The 22,162-nt window shown below is 34.2% G+C and overlaps 4 protein-coding genes and 1 pseudogene across 6 annotated transcripts; 3 read left to right on the forward strand and 2 right to left on the reverse strand.

Annotated features, from left to right (window-relative positions):
- Positions 1-1,560: 1,560 nt before the first annotated feature.
- On the reverse strand, positions 1,561-6,188 carry LOC104741633 (putative pectate lyase 4). 2 transcript variants are annotated; one of them, XM_087483725.1, is made up of 4 exons: positions 5,414-6,188; positions 5,223-5,326; positions 5,011-5,149; positions 1,561-2,028 (listed from the first exon to the last, which is right to left on the reverse strand). In XM_087483725.1, the coding sequence occupies exons 1-4, from the start codon at positions 6,065-6,067 to the stop codon at positions 1,810-1,812; spliced, it is 1,116 nt and encodes a 371-aa protein (XP_087339851.1). In that variant the 5' UTR covers positions 6,068-6,188; the 3' UTR covers positions 1,561-1,809. The 2 variants fall into 2 exon arrangements, with proteins under 2 accessions (XP_087339851.1, XP_087339852.1); XM_087483726.1 differs by having other exon boundaries at positions 1,561-3,951; positions 5,414-6,128.
- On the forward strand, positions 3,329-4,637 carry LOC147928208 (mediator of RNA polymerase II transcription subunit 31-like). Its single transcript, XM_087483727.1, has 5 exons — positions 3,329-3,407; positions 3,604-3,657; positions 3,738-3,835; positions 3,950-4,046; positions 4,360-4,637. Exons 1-5 carry the CDS (start codon positions 3,391-3,393, stop codon positions 4,376-4,378), a joined length of 285 nt encoding a protein of 94 aa, XP_087339853.1. The 5' UTR covers positions 3,329-3,390; the 3' UTR covers positions 4,379-4,637.
- A 4,196-nt stretch (positions 6,189-10,384) lies between the features above and the next one.
- On the forward strand, positions 10,385-14,105 carry LOC104741634 (hyperosmolality-gated Ca2+ permeable channel 3.1). The gene is made up of 6 exons (XM_087483728.1): positions 10,385-11,298; positions 11,670-11,830; positions 11,924-12,199; positions 12,287-13,116; positions 13,192-13,447; positions 13,538-14,105. The coding sequence occupies exons 1-6, from the start codon at positions 11,028-11,030 to the stop codon at positions 13,919-13,921; spliced, it is 2,178 nt and encodes a 725-aa protein (XP_087339854.1). The 5' UTR covers positions 10,385-11,027; the 3' UTR covers positions 13,922-14,105.
- Positions 14,106-14,456: 351 nt separating this feature from the next.
- LOC104741635 (phospholipase A1-Igamma1, chloroplastic pseudogene) lies at positions 14,457-16,354 on the reverse strand (annotated as a pseudogene). Its single transcript, XR_015579709.1, has one exon. The product of XR_015579709.1 is annotated as a phospholipase A1-Igamma1, chloroplastic pseudogene (transcript).
- A 1,482-nt stretch (positions 16,355-17,836) lies between these two features.
- On the forward strand, positions 17,837-18,578 carry LOC104741636 (photosystem I reaction center subunit psaK, chloroplastic). Its single transcript, XM_010462527.3, has 3 exons — positions 17,837-17,965; positions 18,070-18,150; positions 18,227-18,578. The coding sequence occupies exons 1-3, from the start codon at positions 17,882-17,884 to the stop codon at positions 18,452-18,454; spliced, it is 393 nt and encodes a 130-aa protein (XP_010460829.1). The 5' UTR covers positions 17,837-17,881; the 3' UTR covers positions 18,455-18,578.
- Positions 18,579-22,162: the final 3,584 nt, after the last annotated feature.

Genomic DNA, 22,162 nt, shown 5'->3' on the forward strand with positions numbered 1-22,162 from the left:
TAAGATATGTATATGATAATAATTTGACAAAGATATTGCTTACAGCTCATCATATAAATACGGGTTATCTAAGTCGGATTTTCCTTCTTGTATAAAATTATTTGGTAGACATATGCTCAGTTATTGATAATTTATAACGAAATGATAAATAATTATACAGCTCATCACAAATTTTTAAAAGTTAAAAATAATCAATAACTCATATTACCAAATATTTTGTATCTTGCACTTCACAAAATAAATTCTTTTTGAATATATTGGTATTTTGTTCACGTTTAAATATAGTAATTTGGACAATTTTTTTTTTGTATGTAAACACTCACTTTTTTTTTTCAAGGAAGATACAAGATCCAGATTTATCTCGTTCAACGTTGAAGAATTTACATTTACCATTCAAAGTAATGTCAGAGGCATTTTGGAGTTTCAGCATATTGGTGATAGCCATTAAAAAGCATGTGAAAGAGAGACATAATAAATTATTTCTGTTAGCGTATAAGTCTAAAAATAGCATGGTTACTTTCCATTCCTTCATCGAAATTGTTATGATTTCTTGTATTTGCGTTAACTGTTGTAAACATTTTTTGATATCAATATATTTCGATTTGCTGTAAACACTCACTTATATGATACTGATAAGTTATGATTCTTCGTAATGATAATCTTCTTCACAATTGGTGGACGTGTTAGTCTATTATTATGTCAAGCTTTCTCTATAAATACGAATTCTAAATGGCTTTGAAACTGGATAATTTGATTATTATTTTTTAAACCTTTTTACCAAAGAAAAAATACATTCGAATGCTGATTATATGCCTTTTACTTTTCGGTACATCTTTTAACACACGTAAAAAGCGAAAGATACAAAATGTTGATATATTAAAAAAGTACTGTATGTGATAAAAAAGCTATTAGTAATTATTCAGCTCAATTTTTTGCAACATGCTTTCCTAACGGGAGACACTGTTTCATCTTCCTTAATTTTATATTTGTTTTTACAAAAATAAATCCTTTTAAAAAGGATAGGAGATGTAGTTTTCAATATCTGTATGTATGAGTTTGATATCATAATTAAGAAGTTTGAATTGTCAATGTATCACTATCCAATTAAAGTGAAACCAAAATAGCCTTTAGAAATAATTATTGTAATCTCATGTAAGTTGATTCCTTCACTCAGCTTTGAACAAACCTAGACCCCAAAAACAAGGCCCATCAAAGCCGAGATGAAATACCTTATCGAGAACCATCCAACGATCTGTTTTAGGAGGTCTCAAAGGCCCATGTAAGGTTCACATAAGATTGGAATGTGGGTTCTTGGTGAAGATTTTGTGAGGGGTTTAGATTGGCATGTTCTATCGAATAACAATAAAATGTAAAACAATAGACACATCCATGAGAAAACCATAGATCTATCTAGTTCCCAATTAAGTTCAAGAAGATAAAACATTATGAATCATCACACTCATTTCTCAAAAAGAAAAACCACCAATGAAATCATAGAACAATCTAACATTATATTGAAGGCAAAAGCGAGAGGTCAATTCAATGCCACTATAACTCGTATGCGATGTAATTAAAAGTCTATTACTATACTTTACCACCATATATTTACAGGATTCAATGCAATATGATATACATTTTATACTAAGGGAGTACATATTAAAATAGAAGTTAAGGGAGTTAATTTTCTGTTAATATTAACGAACTGTGAGGCAATAACCAAAAATTAAAGTTACATATCGTTTAATGAAGAAATTGTTTTTTTTTTTGTGTGTGTGTGTGGTTTTCTAATAAAACGAGGTGAGTAATTGATTAGCAAATTCTACCGGCGTAGCAACGGAGAGGACCGGCGGAGGAAGTAAGAGAAGGGACGAGAGAGCCGTGGGCCACCGGAAACGCCTCTCCTCCTTTGTACAACGGCTTGACTGCTCCACCAGACGGCACGAAGAAAGCTCCATTCATGAAAACGTCTTTAGACGTACTCCATTTCCATTTTTTAGAATCAGCTCCAGTTGTCATTCTCTTCGTCACCTACAATATATGTATACAAAACGTTGTACTCGAACAAATACACAGTTATTAAAGCTACTCAAAGTCAATATCTATATAAACCCAAGTGCATCATGTAATATGTTATTTTAACGTGAGATTATGTCATCGTTAATTTAAATCTTATTGCATCATAATATTTAAAATGAAGATACCACTACAAGAAAAGTCCACATTGATAGCAGTAGATTATAGCTCATTTTCTCTAACTGCTATGAAAAATAGACTTTTTTTTTAATTACTATATAATAGCACTAGATAAACGCTAAGATAAAAATTCGTTAAGCGAGAACCTAAAATCGTTTATTCCGCTATTACTTAGATGAAAATTTTCGTTTAAGCGCGTTTCAGATCCAATTTTTTTTTTTGTCAACAGAACCAAAAAATTTAAATGCCACGTTTACAGCAAAAATAAAACCTTATCCCTTTTCTGTACGACGAGACGAACAAAACATCAGAAAATTTTTCTTCGCCAAATTGAAATCTAGGTCTTTTTGAGTCCACCATAGACTCCACCGTGAAGCTCGTCGGTGGCCTCATTTCGCGTCCATTCCGATGTCATATCTCGGCAAAAAAGTGATTAACACGAATTGTTATGTCTCCCTCTACCTCAATTTTTATTTGCTTCCTTCTCTTATTATCTTTCTCCATCCAAATCCGAGTTTGCGAGATTTCAAGCTACCTTAACAACAAAGTCATCCACTTTTTCAACTTTCTTTCAACTACTTAAGCTCCAGGTTCGTATTTGTATGTTTTTTCTTGTTCTTCTCTGTGATTTGTACCTTTTTGTGTTTAGATGAATGATTAGATCTCGAGACTGATTTACTCTCTTTGCGATGGATATGGTTCAGATTCGGTTTCAAAGTTTTAGTATTTTGATTGCTTGTAAATCAATAGATGGGTTAAGCTTTTGATTGTTCAACATTTCTCTTTATTATATGCTTTTCTGGAGAGGTCATATTGAATGGTATCTATGGTATTGGATGACCTATATGATATGCATATTTCTCTCATGACATAAGCTTGTTAATTTTTTCTTGTTTTAGTGCACAACGCTTGCAGGATTTAGGTGATGAGTCTAAGTCGCTTCAGCAATAGTTTTGTGTACAGAGGTATTGTAGATTGTTTCTCGAGGACATACAGAGAATCTGGATTATATAACTATGGTTTTTGTTTGCAACTACATCAGCGATTTTACTTACTTAAACTTGTTCTTATTTAGGTCAATGGAGATGGAAAGTATGAGCGGATAAGTGGAACAAGCCTTTGGTGGAGGCACAGTTTTAGGTCTTGGTGGAGGCACAATTTTAGCAAAAGAAGCCTTATGATCTTAGCAAAGCAACGATGCGCAAGAAAATAAGGTTTGTATTTTCAATTTTAATCAGAACCGGTTTAGTACTTTGGTGGATAACCCAAACTTAAATTCAGAAATCAGAACCACCATAAATAGTCCTCCTCTCTGTCTGTTCTCTCAGTCGATCTAATGTGGGTGTGTGAAGCTTTTTCTGATTCCGCTTGAGAAATCCAAAATTCGATTCTTGTTTTTGGTTGATTTAGGTTCACTGTTTCTCCCGAGGAGATTGATGATGATACATCAGAGATTCCATCCCCGTGGGTTCATCTTCTTCCTCTTCTGTACTCTTTCATATGTTTCAATCTACTCTTTAGTTGTTTAATTCACATATCTACAGGCCAAAGAAAACTTACAAGGATCCCGACGGTGGAAGGCAACAGTTCTTACTGGAACTTGAATTCATTCAATGTCTCGCCAATCCTACTTACATCCACTGTTAGTTTCTCTTCTTCTTTTCCCTTCTATAGTTTATGAGGATTTGTTCTAGGGTTTAGTCTTTGTGCTTTTTTAAGTGTTTGCCCTTATCCTTTGGGTTATGCTGTTTTGTAGACCTGGCACAGAATCAGTATTTTGAAGATGAAGCATTTATTGAATACTTGAACTATCTTCAATATTGGCAGCGACCAGAGTACATCAAGTTCATAATGTGAGTTGGAATATCTTATTGGAAGTTTTGGTAGTCATATGAAGGTTTGGAATATATCTTATTGCTCTGCTTGTTTTATCCGTTTCATTATGTTTTTGTGTTTATGTCTTGGTATAGGTTCCCACATTGCCCATATCTGTTAGTTGTCTATTTGAACATGTTGTAACGTTAAATAATAAGTTTTGTAGGTTTCCGCTCATGTATAGGTAACACTTACAATTTATGGTTTATTTATCTCTATGTGATTGCTATTTGCTTATAGGGTTAATGGCATATTGTGGCTTCTCACGATTCTTTTGTTTCATATGAGCAGATACATATGGAGAGGATAACTAACATGTCTTTTTCATATATTCAAAGTGAACTAGTAGCTGTTCATTGGACTGTTTCTAGAAACGCTAAGTGAGCAGCTAAAAGAGAGCCTTTGCTACAAGTAAGAAAGGCTTGGATGGGTTACATGTACATGTCAAATAGTGTTTCTATTCTTTTTAATGTTAATTTTATTTTGTTTTAGACTTGGTGACACTTTGTTATGTAAGACTTATTTTGGTTAATGTAATTTATGTTATGTATGTTGATTATTTTATGAAATGTAAAAATATAAATATATTTAAATAAATTTTGAAAAAAAAATTATAATAATAAATAAAACAGCATGAATTTTGTGATCCAATAAAATATATTATAGCATTCGATTAGTGCTATGATATAATTACGGTAAAAACTCTTAACATAGCGTGTAAAATGACTTATAACATTATCTTTAAAAATTTGAAAAGCGGGATAATATAGCATTTCTGTACTGCTATGGTATAATACTATATCATAGCATACGAATTCTGTGCTATCATATGTGAGGTACCTACAATAACAGTGGCCTAACATAGCGTTTGTAAAAGAGCTATGAATTACATATTATAGCGTTTCTCTCATGCTAACAATGTACATATTTGTTGTAGTGTACCTGTTTACTGCTACGCTTGTCGGGAGCAACGAAGTAGTTGCCTTCACTATAGATAATTGGATCGGCACTTCCCCCGATCGCATACATTTGCCATTTCTCGTATCTATTGTTTGCTACATGCGCGTACCCTCTCCTCACCCTGATCACAGATCGATCTATGTCAGCATTTTCTAATCTAATTCAGCTAAATTGAACTCTATATATATACTTACCTAGGCATTCTCTCAATGAGACCTGGTCCAAAATAGTTGAATGCAATTGTAACTCTCATGATCTTATCTCCCATAAACTTGTCATCATGTCCGAGTAACATCACCTTCACAATAACACACCAATTTTTTTCATCAAATACTAGCTTAAGTATTATTTTTGGTACTATTTAGTAAATATGATAAACTCTTACTTTATCATGCTGCGTGAAATAGTTATTAGAGATAGTGACAGCCGTAGACAAAAAAATCACATCGATCAAACCATCTTGGCTCCGAGACAAGAAACAATGATCGATCCAAATATGTGAAGATTGGAAAACGCGGATACCGTCACCATCCAATTTTTCCTTCGGACCTGGTTTACAATCATGGATACTTATCCCATGTATAATGACATGTTTCACAAGTTTCATCCTTATACACGGCCCGTTGCCTATTTCAACTTTTGCCCCTCTCCCGTCTATCGTCTTGTAGCTGTTCACATAGAGCTCGCTTTTCAACACTATCACCATGTCACGTGCGAATGTGATCCATAGCGGTTTTGGTTGGACCACTGCATATCTTAGCGTTCCAGGTTTAGGTTTTACAGGGTCGTCTGATGGGTCTGTAACCACGTAGATCGGACCGTTTTTGCCCCCTAACGCAGCTTTTCCGTACCCTACTGCGCAATGTGCAAGAGCTTGACGGCTAGTCGCCCATTTAGGGTTTCTTCGCCAGCAAGCATCAATTGGATTTAGTGATACCTTCGCGAGGGTGTAACCATTACTATGATTATAAGCAGACTCTACAAGAGGAGAAGCGAAAATTGCAAAGAGAAGTGAAATTGTTATTACGAGAGAATCCATTTTCTTGAAGATGTTGATGCTTGAATTGAACTAGGTGTGTGCAAATATCTATGCATGAGTCACAACATAGATGTGAGCTAGAGAGTATACGTATAAGTTATCAATAGACTTATAAGTATATAAGTATTTGCATTACATGTATGAATTGTATGTATGCGTGTGAAAGATGAGAAGGTGTGACACACATGCTGATAATGCAATCTACAAGAGATTTTTTTAAGGAAATGTCATTTTAAAGTTTTTATTTTGCAAAATGTCATTATAATTACATATTTAAATAGAAGTTTTTATATTGCAAAATGTCATTATAAGTTTTTATTTTGCAAAATGACTGTAAAAAAATTACATATTTACATGTCAAACATTTCCTCAATGTTTTACGTTAGCCTTTCTTCTTGGCTATCTCCTACCAGTTTGCTTGGTAGCAACTAGGTTCTTGCTCCATGAATGATCCTTGTTGAACTTTGTACTATAGTTGTCTAACAGTGACACATATAACCTGGTAGGCTATATAACATTGAGGAACATAAAGAATTACATGACATAAGATTTGGATTTAGTAATTTTTAGTTGGATTTTGATCTCCCTAAGAGCATTTTTATCGGTAATACTGTAATATGTGTCATAAACTTTAATTAATATTAAAATTAATATTAGTTTAATGTAAACATCTTCATCGGCTTTTTATTAGTTTTCCTTCTCCATTAGTCATCCTTCATACGAATGTCTTCTATGAGCGTTTGCAAAGAGGAGGAAGGAAACAATAAAAAAATCAAAAAACAAAATTATAAACACAAACCAATGAAATTGTGACAGGTAAGGTGTCTCTAAGGGTATGACAATGTCTCGGCAAAGATATTTGAGACACGAGTTCTTTCCTGTTTATACAATAAACTTTTTTTTTTTTTTTTTTTAATTCTGTTTTAAATCTAGAGATACTCCAAAAGATATGCAATGGAAGTGCCCTAAGAAATCTCCATAATAAAATAGTGGCCCATGTAATGTGAAAAGATGTGTTTTTATAGATGGGGAGAATAGTAGGAACTTTTAATGAATTTATATTATCATCATTTGAATTTAAATGTTTATAGAAATACCTTTTTGAACAATGCTCTTCCCCTCTTAGATAGAGTGGCCGCACTGCTTGTGCTGACCATGTGTTAGTTTGAATTTGGACTCTATATGTAATGTTAGTAATAGCCTAACAAGTTTCGGATCTATCTTACCTGTGTAATTAAGAAAATATATAAAGATTAGAGAAAGTTAGAGCCTGGTTCATCATATATATGAACATCGCTCCAAAATCTAGGTGTTGGGCAGGATCCAGTTTTAAAACATAGTTGCAGGCTTATGTCAAAATACGAACTAAAAGAACTAAATATTTCAAAGTTGCATATTCTCCCATGTTTTTTCCTAGTCCTGCTGGAGTCTCGTAAAAGAAATTGTTTGGGCCGTGCATATTAACGGCCCATCATATTAGTTAGCTAAACAATGAAAACGATCAGCGATGTTACAATGTATTGACCAAATGGTTTTAATTAGTAGATGGATTATAGGTGTCAACATAAAGTAGATGTATAAGGTTTTAATTAGTTTTTTTCTTAGAATAAGTATATGGTAATCTGGAGATATAAAATGGTATAACTTGCTCAGGCATATGCAAGTCAAGTATAAATAACTTATTTTGGCCGGAGGTACACGTACCATTTAATTAATTTTCTTTTGTCACATTGTCACCAAAATGCTAAGTATATTACATGTGATTGATTCGTTGCATAGCGACAACACCAGAAATATGGTAATTATAGTAACCTGATATTCAGTTTTGGAATAATAGTAATGATACTTTGTTCTGTGTGATTGAATATTGCCTTTGATTGCAAGTCATGCAAAATAATTCAAACTGTATTTTTTACTAGTAGGAGTCACGTCTCCCATACAATGATTATGAAATATGAAATAAACTTAGTTTGAAAATCCTTATGTTTTGATTCGTTTTGTATAGTCCACATATCACACAATTATACTACGGTGTTGCGCAATTTAAATAGGTCGTAGTCTCGTAGAAGTCAATATTCTTACAACCAATTATTTGCAAATCTTTTCCCAAGCAAATTACAAGTCTATGGGCAAATGTACATATATCTTCGATCGTGAAAGCAACGAAGCTTACAAAATGAAATTAATCTACCAAATTTGATTCTCACGAATCTCTTCCTATTTTGATCTTGATCTAAATTCGAAGATTAGTCTAGATTTTGTTTAGAGTACATAAGAATGCCTATGATTTCAAATACCTACAACTTATTTTTTTGGTAATGGATACCTACAACTTATGAAAACCATTTGTTTTGTCTCTTTTGATCCAGAAGTTGTAAAGTGGGGGTAATCTGCATAAATAGCATCAATATCAGCATCGTACAATGGGGTTTTAAAAAAAATTGTAAAACAAAGTTAAAATATTTTTTTATCTAAAAGTAAAAGTTGTTATTAGATATGTATATTCATTTATCCAGTGGTAACGGCATAAGGCATTGTATGCTAACACTTTAATTCTAGATATTTTCAGTCTTGACATAATAATTCTATATAAAATTTTGCTAATACAACAACTTGATTAAAATACGGATTCGAGCCATCTAATTGCTATTTGAAATATCATTTAATCATTGTTGATACCCATAAGTAGAAGAAGAAACTTGATGAGGTGGTGGGTCTTGGTTTATGTACATGTCGACGTGAAAAGAGAAGAAAAAAATAATAAATATCAGCAAAAGGAGTTTGGACCCGATCAATAGCCACCTAACCAAATCTGTGAACCGCGTTACTTTCAAATAACAAATACTAAACTGAAATTATTTGTAGATAAGACTTTAGGTTCTTCGACTACATATAATAAAGATAAGGTTTTGGGGACCTTTTCAAGTTTTTTTGGTTGTCGGCAATGAAGTTTACGTCGACGTGGCAACAAATGGACCACACCGGCTATTTTTTCTTTGGGTCCTTTTTGTCTTGTGAGTAACACAAACTTTATCAAATTCGCATAAATTTATCTATAGATATATAATTTTTATTCGCCCATATTAATGGCCTGTCTTAGTGAAACCCACTGTTTTGTCCAGTGAATTTGTTATCTATTTAATTCAGTTAGATGCCAAAAGAATAACATCTATTTTATATCTATCTAGTTTGGATTTTACCCAATCGACATAAAAAGGAAGGACCGGTGGTAGTGATGATACTACTAGCTTACTGGTCATGGATAATAACACAAACAAAACTATCATTTTCATTGTACACACAAATGAAGAAAGAATAAAAAAAAAAACTGTCTCAAAACTCCCATGGCTTAAAATCATAACCAATTTAATTAAAGACGATTCCCCTCTCGACACATAGACATAGTTATTGATTAATTTGAACGAGATCATTGTCAATCAGACAGTCACACCTTAACTCTTATAGTATCTTTTTTAAGTATGTCGTGGACGTCGTCTTTCGACTTTTATCTGTTACTTCAAAACTTTCAGAAACTGCATCAATCGTTCTTTGTTTTTTATTATAGTCGCTCTCTCTCGTATTTATTGTGCACACGTACAAGACATGTGTATTTCTTACGTAGATTATACACACACACATAAGGTTGTTATATGTTTAGGCTAAAAGGCACACACATATTGTGTGATTGGTGAATGTTTTAGAGTAAAACATAAGATCAGCGAGGAATCTAAATTGGAGGAAACTAAATTTAATGGGTTAGGTATTCCACAATTATTCAACAAAATCGAAGGACAAATAAAAGAGAAATTAAATGTTTGCTCTATTTTTCTGTCTTCTAGTCACACACTCAACCCATATATCTCATATCTAAATAACAGATTTGACATATTTGTGTATGAGTTTTTTATATAAAGGATATATAAGGTGTAACTAGTAAAATAAAGAGGAAAAAACCTTTATTTACATTTTATTTCTACGAAAAATATATGCTTCGTTTATTTTCAAATAATATACGTTTTTAAAACAATAATTTAAATTTTAGAATTGCTATAATAACTATAGGAGAATGTGTGTGGATCTGCTAAGATTAAGATTAAATCTCTTTATGATTTGTTTAGACAATGTGTCCTTATCTCTGGTGGAGACTTATCTCTTGTTGAGACTCTCTTGTATAAATACTCGTTTGATGTAATTAATAAACACAAGTCAGTTTGATAACCAATTTTACTATAACCTTTATATTTTACAAAATAAATATTATTCCTTACTAAATACAATTAAAAAGTATTTAAGGGATTTGTAAAACATGTCATAGTTAACTTAGGAGTAAGACAGCTATAGTAAGTAATTATACAAGTTAAAAAGTTTTGTAAAAAGCAACACACTAGAAAAATAGAAAATAGAAAGGAATAGAAACTTGAGAAGCACAAAAAGAGGAAAATTTATCATTGAAAAAGAAAAGAATATAAAAAGAAAAGGAACAAATTGGGTAAAAGAGAGAGAGAGGGGTGCCCTGAAGTAGGGTTGAAACCAGCTCCTTTGGTGTCTCTTTCGTCAACACCTGTCGGCCTTCTCACTTAAACACGCTCTTCACTCTCTTCTCACACCTCTCCCTCTCCCCACCATTTAATCTCTTAATCTACTCACAAATTTTTTGATTCCTCCATAAACAACACAATTCCACAAGATTAAACAAATACTAGAAAAAATATCTTTTTTCTTTTCTGTGAAATAAATAATACATCAAAGACAAAGAACAAAAGAAGAAAAAAAGCCTGTCCTCTCTCACCTGTAAGGGGGCTGTTAATTACCAGAAGAAGCAAGAACAACAACATTACACACTTCCTCTCTTTCTCTAAAAAAAAACGGTTACTTTCCTTCTTTTGTTCTTTAAAAACTGCTACTTTGAGGAATTCGGATTTAGAAAGAAAACAGAGAGCTTGCATCTGGCAAAACCCAGATGGAATTCGGATCTTTTCTTGTGTCCTTAGGGACATCCGCGGCTATCTTCGTCGTTCTCATGCTTCTCTTCACTTGGCTTTCTCGAAAACCCGGTAATGTTACGATTTACTACCCGAATCGGATCATTAAAGGCTTGGAACCATGGGAAGGCACCTCCTTGACTCGAAACCCTTTGGCTTGGATGCGTGAAGCTTTCACTTCTTCTGAACAAGATATTGTTAACGTTTCCGGTGTCGATACTGCTGTTCACTTTGTCTTCTTGAGCACTGGTTCGGTCTCTCTCTCTCTCTCTCTCTCTCTGTGGGCAACTTTAGTTTGTTCTTAGAGTGGTTACTATTTAAGGATCTTGTGGAATTCTACTAATTTCTGTTGGTTTTGATTTGTGTTTGAGATTTGACCTAAGAAAGTTTCAATCTTTGGGGACAATTTGGGGAGAAAAGTTTCAAAATGATGTTTTTGTTGTTGTCTCTGACGATTCTGTTTTGCTATGCTATGTTATGTTTGGATCTCTGTTTAAATTAAGTAACTTTCTTGTAGCTCATTACTTGTAGATGTTGATATTGTTCAGTTGATGTTCACAAGAACATGACATAGTGTTTCTGATGTCTTGAAATTGGCTTCTTTTGTTTGTTTGACGCAGTTCTTGGGATATTTGCTTGTTCCGGTCTTCTTCTCTTACCGACTCTACTCCCTATAGCCGCAACAGACAACAATTTAAAGACCCGTTCAAAGAACGCCACAGATACCACAAGCAAAGGAACTTTTAGCCAAATTGATAATCTATCAATGGCTAACATCACAGTAAGTAATCACAAACACAAACAAAGACTTCATTTTCAGATATTGCGGTTTTGATCTTCTAAAGCAAAAATGTGTATCCTTTCAACTGAACAGAAAAGAAGTCCGAGGCTTTGGGCGTTCCTAGGAGCTGTTTACTGGATATCTTTGGTCACTTATTTCTTCCTGTGGAAAGCTTATAAGCATGTCTCTACATTGAGAGCTCAAGCTCTCATGTCTACTGATGTAAAACCCGAGCAGTTCGCTATTCTTGTTAGGGATATGCCTCATCCGCCTGACGGACAGACACAGAAAGAGTTCATTGATTCTTATTTCAGAGAAATATACCCTGAGACATTCTACAGATCCCTTGTCGTAACAGAAAACAGCAAGGTATCTATCTGCTTGTTCTGCACTAAAATTTTGTATGCATCATATGTTTAAAACAGTTTTAATCTTTGCTCTTTGTTTGATTTGTAGGTTAATAAGATATGGGAAAAGTTGGAAGGGTACAAGAAGAAACTTGCGCGTGCAGAAGCTATAAATGAAGCCACTAATAACCGACCTACGAATAAAACCGGCATGTGTGGACTAGTTGGTAAACAAGTAGACAGCATTGAGTATTACACGGAGCTAATCAACGAGTCTGTAGCCAAACTAGAAACAGAGCAGAAAGCTGTTCTTGCTGAAAAGCAGCAAACTGCAGCAATTGTTTTCTTCAACAATAGGATTACTGCTGCATCAGCCGCTCAGTCTTTGCACTGCCAGATGGTTGATAAATGGACGGTGATGGAAGCTCCTGAGCCTCGCCAGCTCATATGGAAGAATCTCAATATCAAGCTCTTCGGTAGAATAATACGGCAATACTTCATCTACTTCTTTGTTGCAGTCACCATTCTGTTTTACATGATCCCAATTGCGTTCGTCTCTGCTATCACCACTCTTAAGAATCTTCAGAAGATTATTCCATTCATAAAGCCAGTTGTGGAGTTAACCTCTGTAAGAACTGTTTTGGAGTCTTTCCTTCCTCAGATTGCGCTTCTCGTTTTCTTGGCGATGTTGCCTAAGCTTCTCTTGTTTCTCTCCAAAGCTGAGGGGATTCCATCGCAGAGCCATGCCATTAGGGCTGCTTCGGGGAAGTACTTTTACTTCTCGGTCTTTAATGTCTTCATTGGAGTTACACTTGCAGGGACTTTGTTTAACACAGTGAAGGATATCGCCAAAAATCCTAAACTCGACATGGTTATTAACCTTTTGGCTACTAGCCTTCCTAAGAGTGCGACTTTCTTCTTGACCTATGTTGCTCTCAAGTGAGTTTTTGATCCTCTTGAGTCACATAGCATATATATTGTTCGTTTGTTCTTTAAATCTTATGTTGTTTTCAGGTTCTTTATCGGTTATGGCCTTGAGCTGTCTCGGATCATACCTTTGATAATCTTCCATTTGAAAAAGAAGTTTCTCTGCAAAACCGAAGCAGAGGTGAAAGAAGCTTGGTACCCGGGAGACTTGAGCTATGCGACTAGGGTTCCCGGAGACTTGCTCATCCTCACAATCACGTTCTGCTATTCCGTAATTGCTCCTCTTATCCTCGTATTCGGCGTCACCTACTTCGGTTTAGGCTGGCTCGTCCTTAGGAATCAGGTCAGACTCTCTCCTTTATTACTATACCCATAAAAACTTAGGTTTACAAATGTGATCTTAAACGATTTTATTTGGGGGTATGTATGACAGGCTTTGAAAGTTTACGTCCCATCATATGAGAGCTATGGAAGAATGTGGCCGCATATTCACCAGCGCATACTAGCAGCTTTGTTTCTATTCCAAGTAGTCATGTTTGGTTACTTAGGAGCCAAGACATTCTTCTACACGGCCCTTGTGATCCCTCTCATCATCACCTCTCTCATCTTCGGTTACGTGTGCCGCCAGAAGTTTTACGGAGGGTTCGAGCACACAGCTCTCGAGGTGGCTTGCCGTGAGCTGAAGCAGAGTCCTGACCTCGAGGAGATTTTCAGAGCATACATTCCTCATAGCTTGAGCACTCACAAACCAGACGAACACGAGTTCAAAGGCGCAATGTCTCGTTATCAAGACTTCAATGCAATATCAGCCGCTTAAAAAATTTGAAGCCAATCCCAAATTATCTCATAGATTTGATTTGTTGGCTTTTTTTTAGAATCTCTTTATTGTTGTGTGTGTGAATTTTAGGGTTTGCTTAGGATTCTTCTTTGTATGTGTTCTTGGGTTGTTGTAACTTGTAACTTTGTAAGTTACTTTTAAACATCAACTTGATTTGTCATCATTATGATTCTTCTACTGCTATTTCCTTTTATAAAAAAGATGCAATCTGGTTGGTTCATCACATCATTTATAAGACAGACAATTCTTAAAGCAATTTAGTATTTCTTTTTCCGGAAATTTACAATATAGGCGCCCACTTCTTCAAACGTAATTAGATATGTGATATTCAGATCATTGTTGAAGTCTTTTGAAAAGAAATTGAACTTTTGAATCCAAGAGACAGAGTGTTAAAAGATCACTCCCATGGTTGAATCCGTAAACTATATATTGTCGTTGTTGTTAGATTGTTTTGTTGCTTTAGAAACTTTAACATATCTGTAATTAAGGTTTAATCTGTCACACTGACACGTTCTGTTGCAAATTGTATTTAATATAGCTTCAAACATATATACATTATTGTCACAGTTTGATCTATGTTGATCGAGTAGAAATGTTCTAATCAAAAATCACAAAGACAAAACGATTCAAGAATTAAACGAATAAATGAAATGGAAACTGATTTATTTCTCATAAGCTATAAATCGGTTTTGGTCCGGTCGATAACGGAGAGGGAATATCTTCTGGCGCACGGACGGGCTTCACCCACCTGCCGGTCTGTTTGTTGAGGATCAGACCCTTATGTGCCACTTGGTACCAACACTCAGGTATTCTTAGATGATCCAACAACATATCTGTGCTCTTGTTCACTGAAGCAACGTCTCTCCTCGCGTTAACCCTAAACCCTGATTTCTTGCTGTGGAAGCCATCCAAAACATGGAGATACACCTCGAGATTATGAGACCTCGCTAAGTCCGAATCGCGTTTTACGTAAGGCGAACTGAATACATCGAGCTTAAGCTGTGTCCCGACGTGCCGGTAGACCCAATTGAGCCTTGAAGTTATCGGGTTAATTTTGTTTAGTACTTTGTTGAACACGATACCAGGAAGCTTAGGGACAATGTCTTGCTTGTTCACCACACGTAACACCTTGACACCTAAACTGTTTAGCCGTTCCTTGAATGCCAAGTTACCTACTCTTGGCGCACCAAACGAGAACACAGAAACGTTACCAGATAACCCGGGGACATCTCTAGCCGCCTCATAAGCATTCAAAAGCGCCAACGCGCCTCCAAGGCTATGGCCGGTCACGGTTAGGCTCACTTCTTCGCCTCTATCCTTAAAAAACTTCACTAGCCGCTTCACTTCCTCCATCGTCTGCTCAGATGCGCTCTCTTTATTGTACCGTGTGAGTTCGCTTTTCGAGTTATAGATACTAAAAAAACCACTTTGGACCTTGACCACGTTCTTGCCATGTTCTTCCTTGCAATCAAACGGCTCTTTACTCGTCCTAAGATCCATGAACCATTCCGTGGGAGTCACAGTTCCACGCCACGCCACAACAATGTCTCTCCGACCGATCCTCAACGACTCTCTGTCTCCACTCACAGCTACAAACCCCATCCAGTTCGAATCTTTGCTCCATGTCTCTCCCATAGATGAGCTTAAGAACCACTGTGGAACATCGACATGAGACATCGCGTAGATGAATTTGGTTACCTTGTAACCATGTTTAGTTAAACCAAGCTCTTCGAAGAGTTTGTTCCTGTTGAATCTAGAGCTTCCACAGAACTCGGATAAAGGATCGAAATCGAGTGAATCGTAGACGGATTCCACAAATTCTCCATATTTGGTTACTTCTCTCCTCAGCCATGGATGCAGAGGATTGAGAAGATTCTCCCAGTTGTTGCTACCGTGTAGCTCACGCCACATTTTGGATATGTTCTCCCTTGGAGACGCAGCCGGAGTCATCAAATCTCCGCGGTCTAAGAAATCCGCGGCTGAGTATTTAGGAAGCTGAAGCAAAAACGCTAGCGATTTGGTCGAGTCGTTGGAGATTTTGCAGATCCTCCGAGCCACTTGAGACAAATCTTGTTCTTCCTTTCGTGATTTAATGTGCAAGAGGTGTTTCTTGGTAACCAAGAAACCTGGGAGATGTGACTTGACCCGGGTCTTGATAGACTTCCATGCCAGCTTCAATCTCCAGACCCGTTTTGTTCTTCTTCTTCTTAGCTTTCTCAATGGAGTTTTGACCAATGCGTTCTCCATTTCTGAGTTTGTATTTCAGGCTGGTTATGATGAAGATGATAATAATAATTGTGATGTGTTCGATGTGCTTTAGAAATGATCTCTATGTGCTATATAAACGAAGAAACATATAAACTCACACGCGCATATATGTTACTTCTAGGAAGATACTCAGATGCGTAGACGAAGAATAAATGTTTGACCCGGTTTAGTTTTATATATGTATGTGTGTAAGTTAAGCGAAGAGGTTGGTCGATCGCTAATAGAATCAGATCCCCGGTTCAGGTAAACTAACCAGATCCAAAAGCTCTAGATCAATATAATTTTCTAAATTTCCTCTCTTATAAAGGTTTAATATAAGTCAAAACACATCTCATTCTCTCAAAAATGATTTTAGTTGGTCAAAGTAATAATAATACGCCATGTCCATGATGTTAGTTTTCTACAATTTATTCTTTGGCAGCTGAAGGACTTAATAAACAACTACGGCTGCTAGATGTAAATATAATTATGGAGTTGGTTAAAGATTATGTGTTAGGACAAATCAACTCTTAGAAGAGTCTACTGTGTCGGCTTTTGTGTTAGGTTATATAACTTCAATTTTCCTCCTAATAAACGGGTCCACTTATTATGATTTAGAATTATTGCTGCTGGCTTGCTACTGGATAAGAACGTTACATAAAATCCAATAAATATCCAACAAAAAAAAATGTTATTGGCTTACTTTGTTCAAAAAAATAAAATAAAAATGTTACTGGCTGACTAGAGGAAAATAAAGAAACAAACATACCTCATTGTATAATGCATGTAATTTGACGTGCATTTCCGACCAACTGGATTAAACCTAGTTGATCATTTAAAATTCGGTGAGAAATTAATCTTTGTAAAAAGGATTATGCTAGTTTAAATTGTGGATAAGTTGATCAATTTAAAACTAGCATAATTATGTTTTCGAAAGATAATTAATCATATGATTATGCTAGTTTATACTACCTAAACATAATAATATTGTGGATAAATTGATGATTGTGTATGAAAGAAAATCTTGTGGTGGACTTCAAGTGGCTTATTAAGGTTGATGATTGTGGTAGATAAGAATTTCTAAGTTATATTAATGTTGAAAGGAATGGATTTAACCAAAACAAAATAGTTCATGTACGATGATTGATTTGAAAAAACTTAATTCACAAACAATAGGGTAATGAATTGACCAACTCGAAAGTGTTCTTCAAGGCAAGTTCGTCCGCACATCAACGATAAGACATCCTTCCTATTCTCAGTCTTACCCTTCTTCTCTTGAAACAATTACAAAAGTACCACTAAATCGTACAGTAGACACTAGCCTTTCCCATGGCCACTCATGTGTTGTTGAGAACTATAAATACAATATTATGATTCGATTATTTTCAAAAACCAGACCACGGTCCAATATTATGCTGAGGTTTAATTAAGTATAGATGGGCCTGCATGTGAAGCCCATATAAGAAAGGATCGTTCTGAAGAAGACGATGAGGACACCCTTATCCAGAGTTAAAATCCGCCAATAGACACTTGACGAGTCAGCAAGAAGTAACCTAAACAGAATCCATTTCTGTGATCGTCAAAGCCACACGATGATCTTTGGCTAAATCATTTTAAAGACTGTTAGAAGAACAAAACTGATCTGATAGCACAAGAAAAATAAAAGAGTTTGAGATTCAATCTAAAAAAAAAATGGCGAGCACTATGATGACTACATTGCCACAGTTCAATGGTCTTCGAGCCACCAAAATCTCCGCAGCTCCTGTTCAAGGCCTGGTTAGTATTTTTCAAATTTTCTTGATTCAATCTTTAGATGATGATATTATAAAAAATGGTTAATTATATATGAAATGTTTTTGTTTTGTTTTAAACGCTACTAGGCAAGTGTTCAGCCCATGAGACGCAAGGGAAATGGAGCTTTGGGTGCCAAGTGTGACTTCATTGGTTCATCAACAAATCTGGTAATGAAAGAGATAAAACAAAATTATATGTACAGTAATTAAGTTTTAAGCAATGATTAAATCACATTTTGATTAGATAATGGTAACATCGACGACGCTGATGCTATTCGCTGGGAGGTTCGGACTAGCGCCATCAGCCAATAGAAAGGCGACAGCTGGACTTAGGCTGGAGGCACGTGACTCGGGTCTACAAACGGGCGACCCTGCGGGGTTCACGCTCGCTGACACATTGGCTTGTGGTACCGTTGGTCATGTCATCGGCGTTGGAGTTGTCCTCGGCCTCAAAAACATCGGTGCTATTTAAAAGTTGTTGAAGCTCTTTTATTTGAATATGTAAAATTTGTAGATTTTTATAACAATGCTCTCATGAACCGGAGGGAGGTCCAATGGAAGTTGCAAGTCTTTATGTTTATAATGTTTGGATCGCATTTCATTCTCTTTCATATATGTGTTTGTTTTTCTTCGAAGCCTAGCTAGGATTTTGTCTTAGTTAGATCTTAAAGTTTTTGTTTTGTGGAGTTTTCTGGTCCGAGGATTTGATGCATATAGTGTCATTTTGCATATTTCATATAGTCTATGCTCTCGTTGGTACACCAACAAGATATATATACATATGTTCCGTTGCAATTCAATTTCATATAATATTTTGCAAGTCTAGCATTTTACAAAACATGGAGAAAAAGGGTTTCACGAAGGTTTTCCGATTCTTGTTTGGCTTGTTGATCCATGTTTAATTTGTTTGTCATCTAATAATATAGATGTGTATTTAACAAAAAAAATAATAATAATATAGATGTACTAGATGATGGAGTCTGGAGATAATCTTCCAAAAAAGTTGATAAAAGTGTTCGATTAAGTGACGCCAAAAGCCTAAAACTAGAGTTCAGTTTAATTTAAAACATTCTTTTGAGCTATATATTCTTATGCTTAATTGTTTTTTTTTGATTAATTAGGCATCAAATCTGCAGTGTGTTATATATAGTTCGAACTGATGGTTACTGTTACATATTTACTTCTTACATTAGTCGTTTGGGCATTAGGAAAATGAGGCTCCCCTATAACATGGTCAGACGACACTACTACTATTGCTTTCTGTCTCCTCCATTATTGGTTTTTACTCTAGTGCTCCACTGGTTCCATATTCAAAGATTATAAAAACTACATACGTAATAATAAATAATGTCAAAATGAGTCGTTTTTAATTGTTTTTTTTATAGTTAAAGTAAATAAGTCGTTAACGTTACACACTTAGATATTATTCAGGGACTACCTTCTCTTCTCTAAACAATTCCTCTTCTATAATTTTAACTTCTTATTCGGGAAATGCCAAGATTTGGGAATAGGCGAGGAAGTTTTCCACGTTTTTTCATAGATAACCGTTTCCTGTTTGAGAATATAAGAGAACCTCCTGATGAATCCCTAGAACTTGCAGTTAGGGAAGCCTCAACATCGAGTCAAGCGATGGTAAAAGAGTCTACATTGGAAGATCCACGTGACGTGAGCCACAAATATGTTATTTTTAGGTCGCCTCTGATGGAGTACATTTGAATGCCACTTTACTTAGATGATTACCGTATGATACTTGGATTATTTACAATTAATTTTTATCAAATATTATAACTTTATTTCGACTTGGTTTTCACATCTATTTTCAGTTCTCTTTTTTATTGTTTGTAATTTTGTATCGAATTAATATTGTCGTTTTGGAATACGAGTCACATAGACCCAATCAGAATTAAAAGCTAGGCCCATACAGTTTTTATTTGTAGTAAACTTGAAACTTCTCAGTGTTCCATAGGAAACTTGCCAAAAGACAGCATGCTCGCATGGTGGCACATTGGTATTGGATCTTGTAACTAAAAAGTATAAAGTCATTAACTTACAGTTTCCAGTTTGATCATTAGTGTATATACAAATTCTGCTTCAACTTGAATTTGTTGGATACTTCCGGCAAACATATATAATTTGAAACAAATGAATAAATAAATTTGGGAAAAAGACTTCATGGTACTCGATCGACCATCATCGATGTCGAGGTCGTGTGATTAATGAGTACTATTTCATTTTTTTTTATTCAGTGATTTAATTTTAGTTATCTTAGTGCATGCATGTGCAAACATATGTTGAGTCAAAGTCGGATCTAGTGCTAAGGCGTTTTTAAAGATCTCAACGAGGAATACAAACTATTGGCCCACTCGTAATAAATTTTGTAACTGAAAAAAATCAGAAGAACTGCATTTATAAATTGAAACTTGAACTCAGAGAATAATAATAAAGTCAAGTAGTAAATTGAATCCGACAACAAATGGTTCATTTTTCATTTTTTTTTTGTTTTTTGTAATCTATAGTATCATGAAATTTAATGGGAAAAAGACAAAAATTTGTGTAAGTTGAGGCATTCAAATCGAAAACAGGCATTGCCAAAAAGAGAAAGCGAAGATGATAAAAACGATAGTTGCACTTGTGTTCTCCGGATCTTTCCTTCTCTCATTCATTGCGAGACATCATCTTCCGTGTGGACCATTGGCATATTCACCTTTGGAGATCTTTTTACTTATCCACTGACCACTGTTATGAGCCAATGATGCATATTGCATAGTTAGAGTTATCATTATACTGTCTTTTCGTTAAAGATAATATATTGACAATTTAAACATTTACACACTTGAAAAAAAAATTCTAAACAAATGACCAGCAAAATCCCCTATATAATAAAACAGAAGTACACAACATTATTTTGTAGTCTATATAATTTTAATAAGTTGGTTACATATATGTTATACATTAATGATAGATTAATTAGTTACAAATATGTTATACCAAAATTCTTAAAGAGAATATTCTAAAGAATCATATCATCTAACTTACCATATTAATTTCTTTTATTAAATTATTCATCAAATAAATTCTTTTGATATCTAACTTAACATATTAATTTGTTAACTATCATTATACTTCACCTTTTATTTTTATATATGAGTCTATTTTGTAAAACAAATAAATTATCATATTATTTATTATAATTAAAAATATTTTTATTTCTAGATATACCATAAGTTGAATTTTAACAACAAATATAAATTATTCAATCTATAAAATATTTAAGCTTTAGTAATATTATTCTTTAAATATAAAATCAATTGAATAATTTTACTGAGTAACATGTCAAAATTTGAATATTTAAATTCAAATTTACAAAATTATGTCTTATAATGACATTCAAGTCATGATGTAGAATATACATTGTTGAAATAACTTCACATATATAACCTAATACAACATATTAAAATTTTATTTTAAAATATAAAATATACAAAATTTCGTATAATATAATTATCTAGAATCATTAACAATATAAAACTTACAAAATAAGTGTCTTTTTTCAAGCCATCATATTTAGCATATGATTTTATTGCATAATATTTTATCCAAAAAAACTTTTAAAAACAATCACATAAATTATATTTTATATAAAAATTATAATATAAATAAAATGAATTTCAACCCGTGCTATCTAGTTATGTTATAAATTGCTAACTAACTTATACTGATCAGCGATTTGTTCTTAAGCACAAATCATGTTAAAATTTGCAAATTAGAGTGGTCTATATGTTTTTTTAATGAAATTTTATTTCTATTGTAATTTTGATATATCTATATTTTAATCGCCATATATATAATCTAAGAACATTAACATATTATATGTTTTCAAGGAAAATTTACTTCGTGGGCTGTTAAGTTGTTTAATGGCATATCGATTACGAAAAGAGATTAATTCACGAAGTAATTAATATAACTGAAATGATAGGTTAGTGACAATTTTGATAAAACATTCGAGTTGATTTCGTCTCTTGTTGGCCAACTATACTATAGAAACGTTGATATAAAAGGTACATCTGCTCGTGTGCACTATAATCTACTTTGATTCCGAAGACAATTTCTATTAGTTTTCTGATTTGTTTTGAAAAAGGAAAAATACAATTCTTTTCATTGTCTTGTGACCAATGTATCT

Source organism: Camelina sativa, chromosome 14 (assembly GCF_030686135.1).
Source record: "Camelina sativa cultivar CO46 ecotype springtype chromosome 14, ASM3068613v1".
Lineage (NCBI taxonomy): Eukaryota > Viridiplantae > Streptophyta > Magnoliopsida > Brassicales > Brassicaceae > Camelina > Camelina sativa.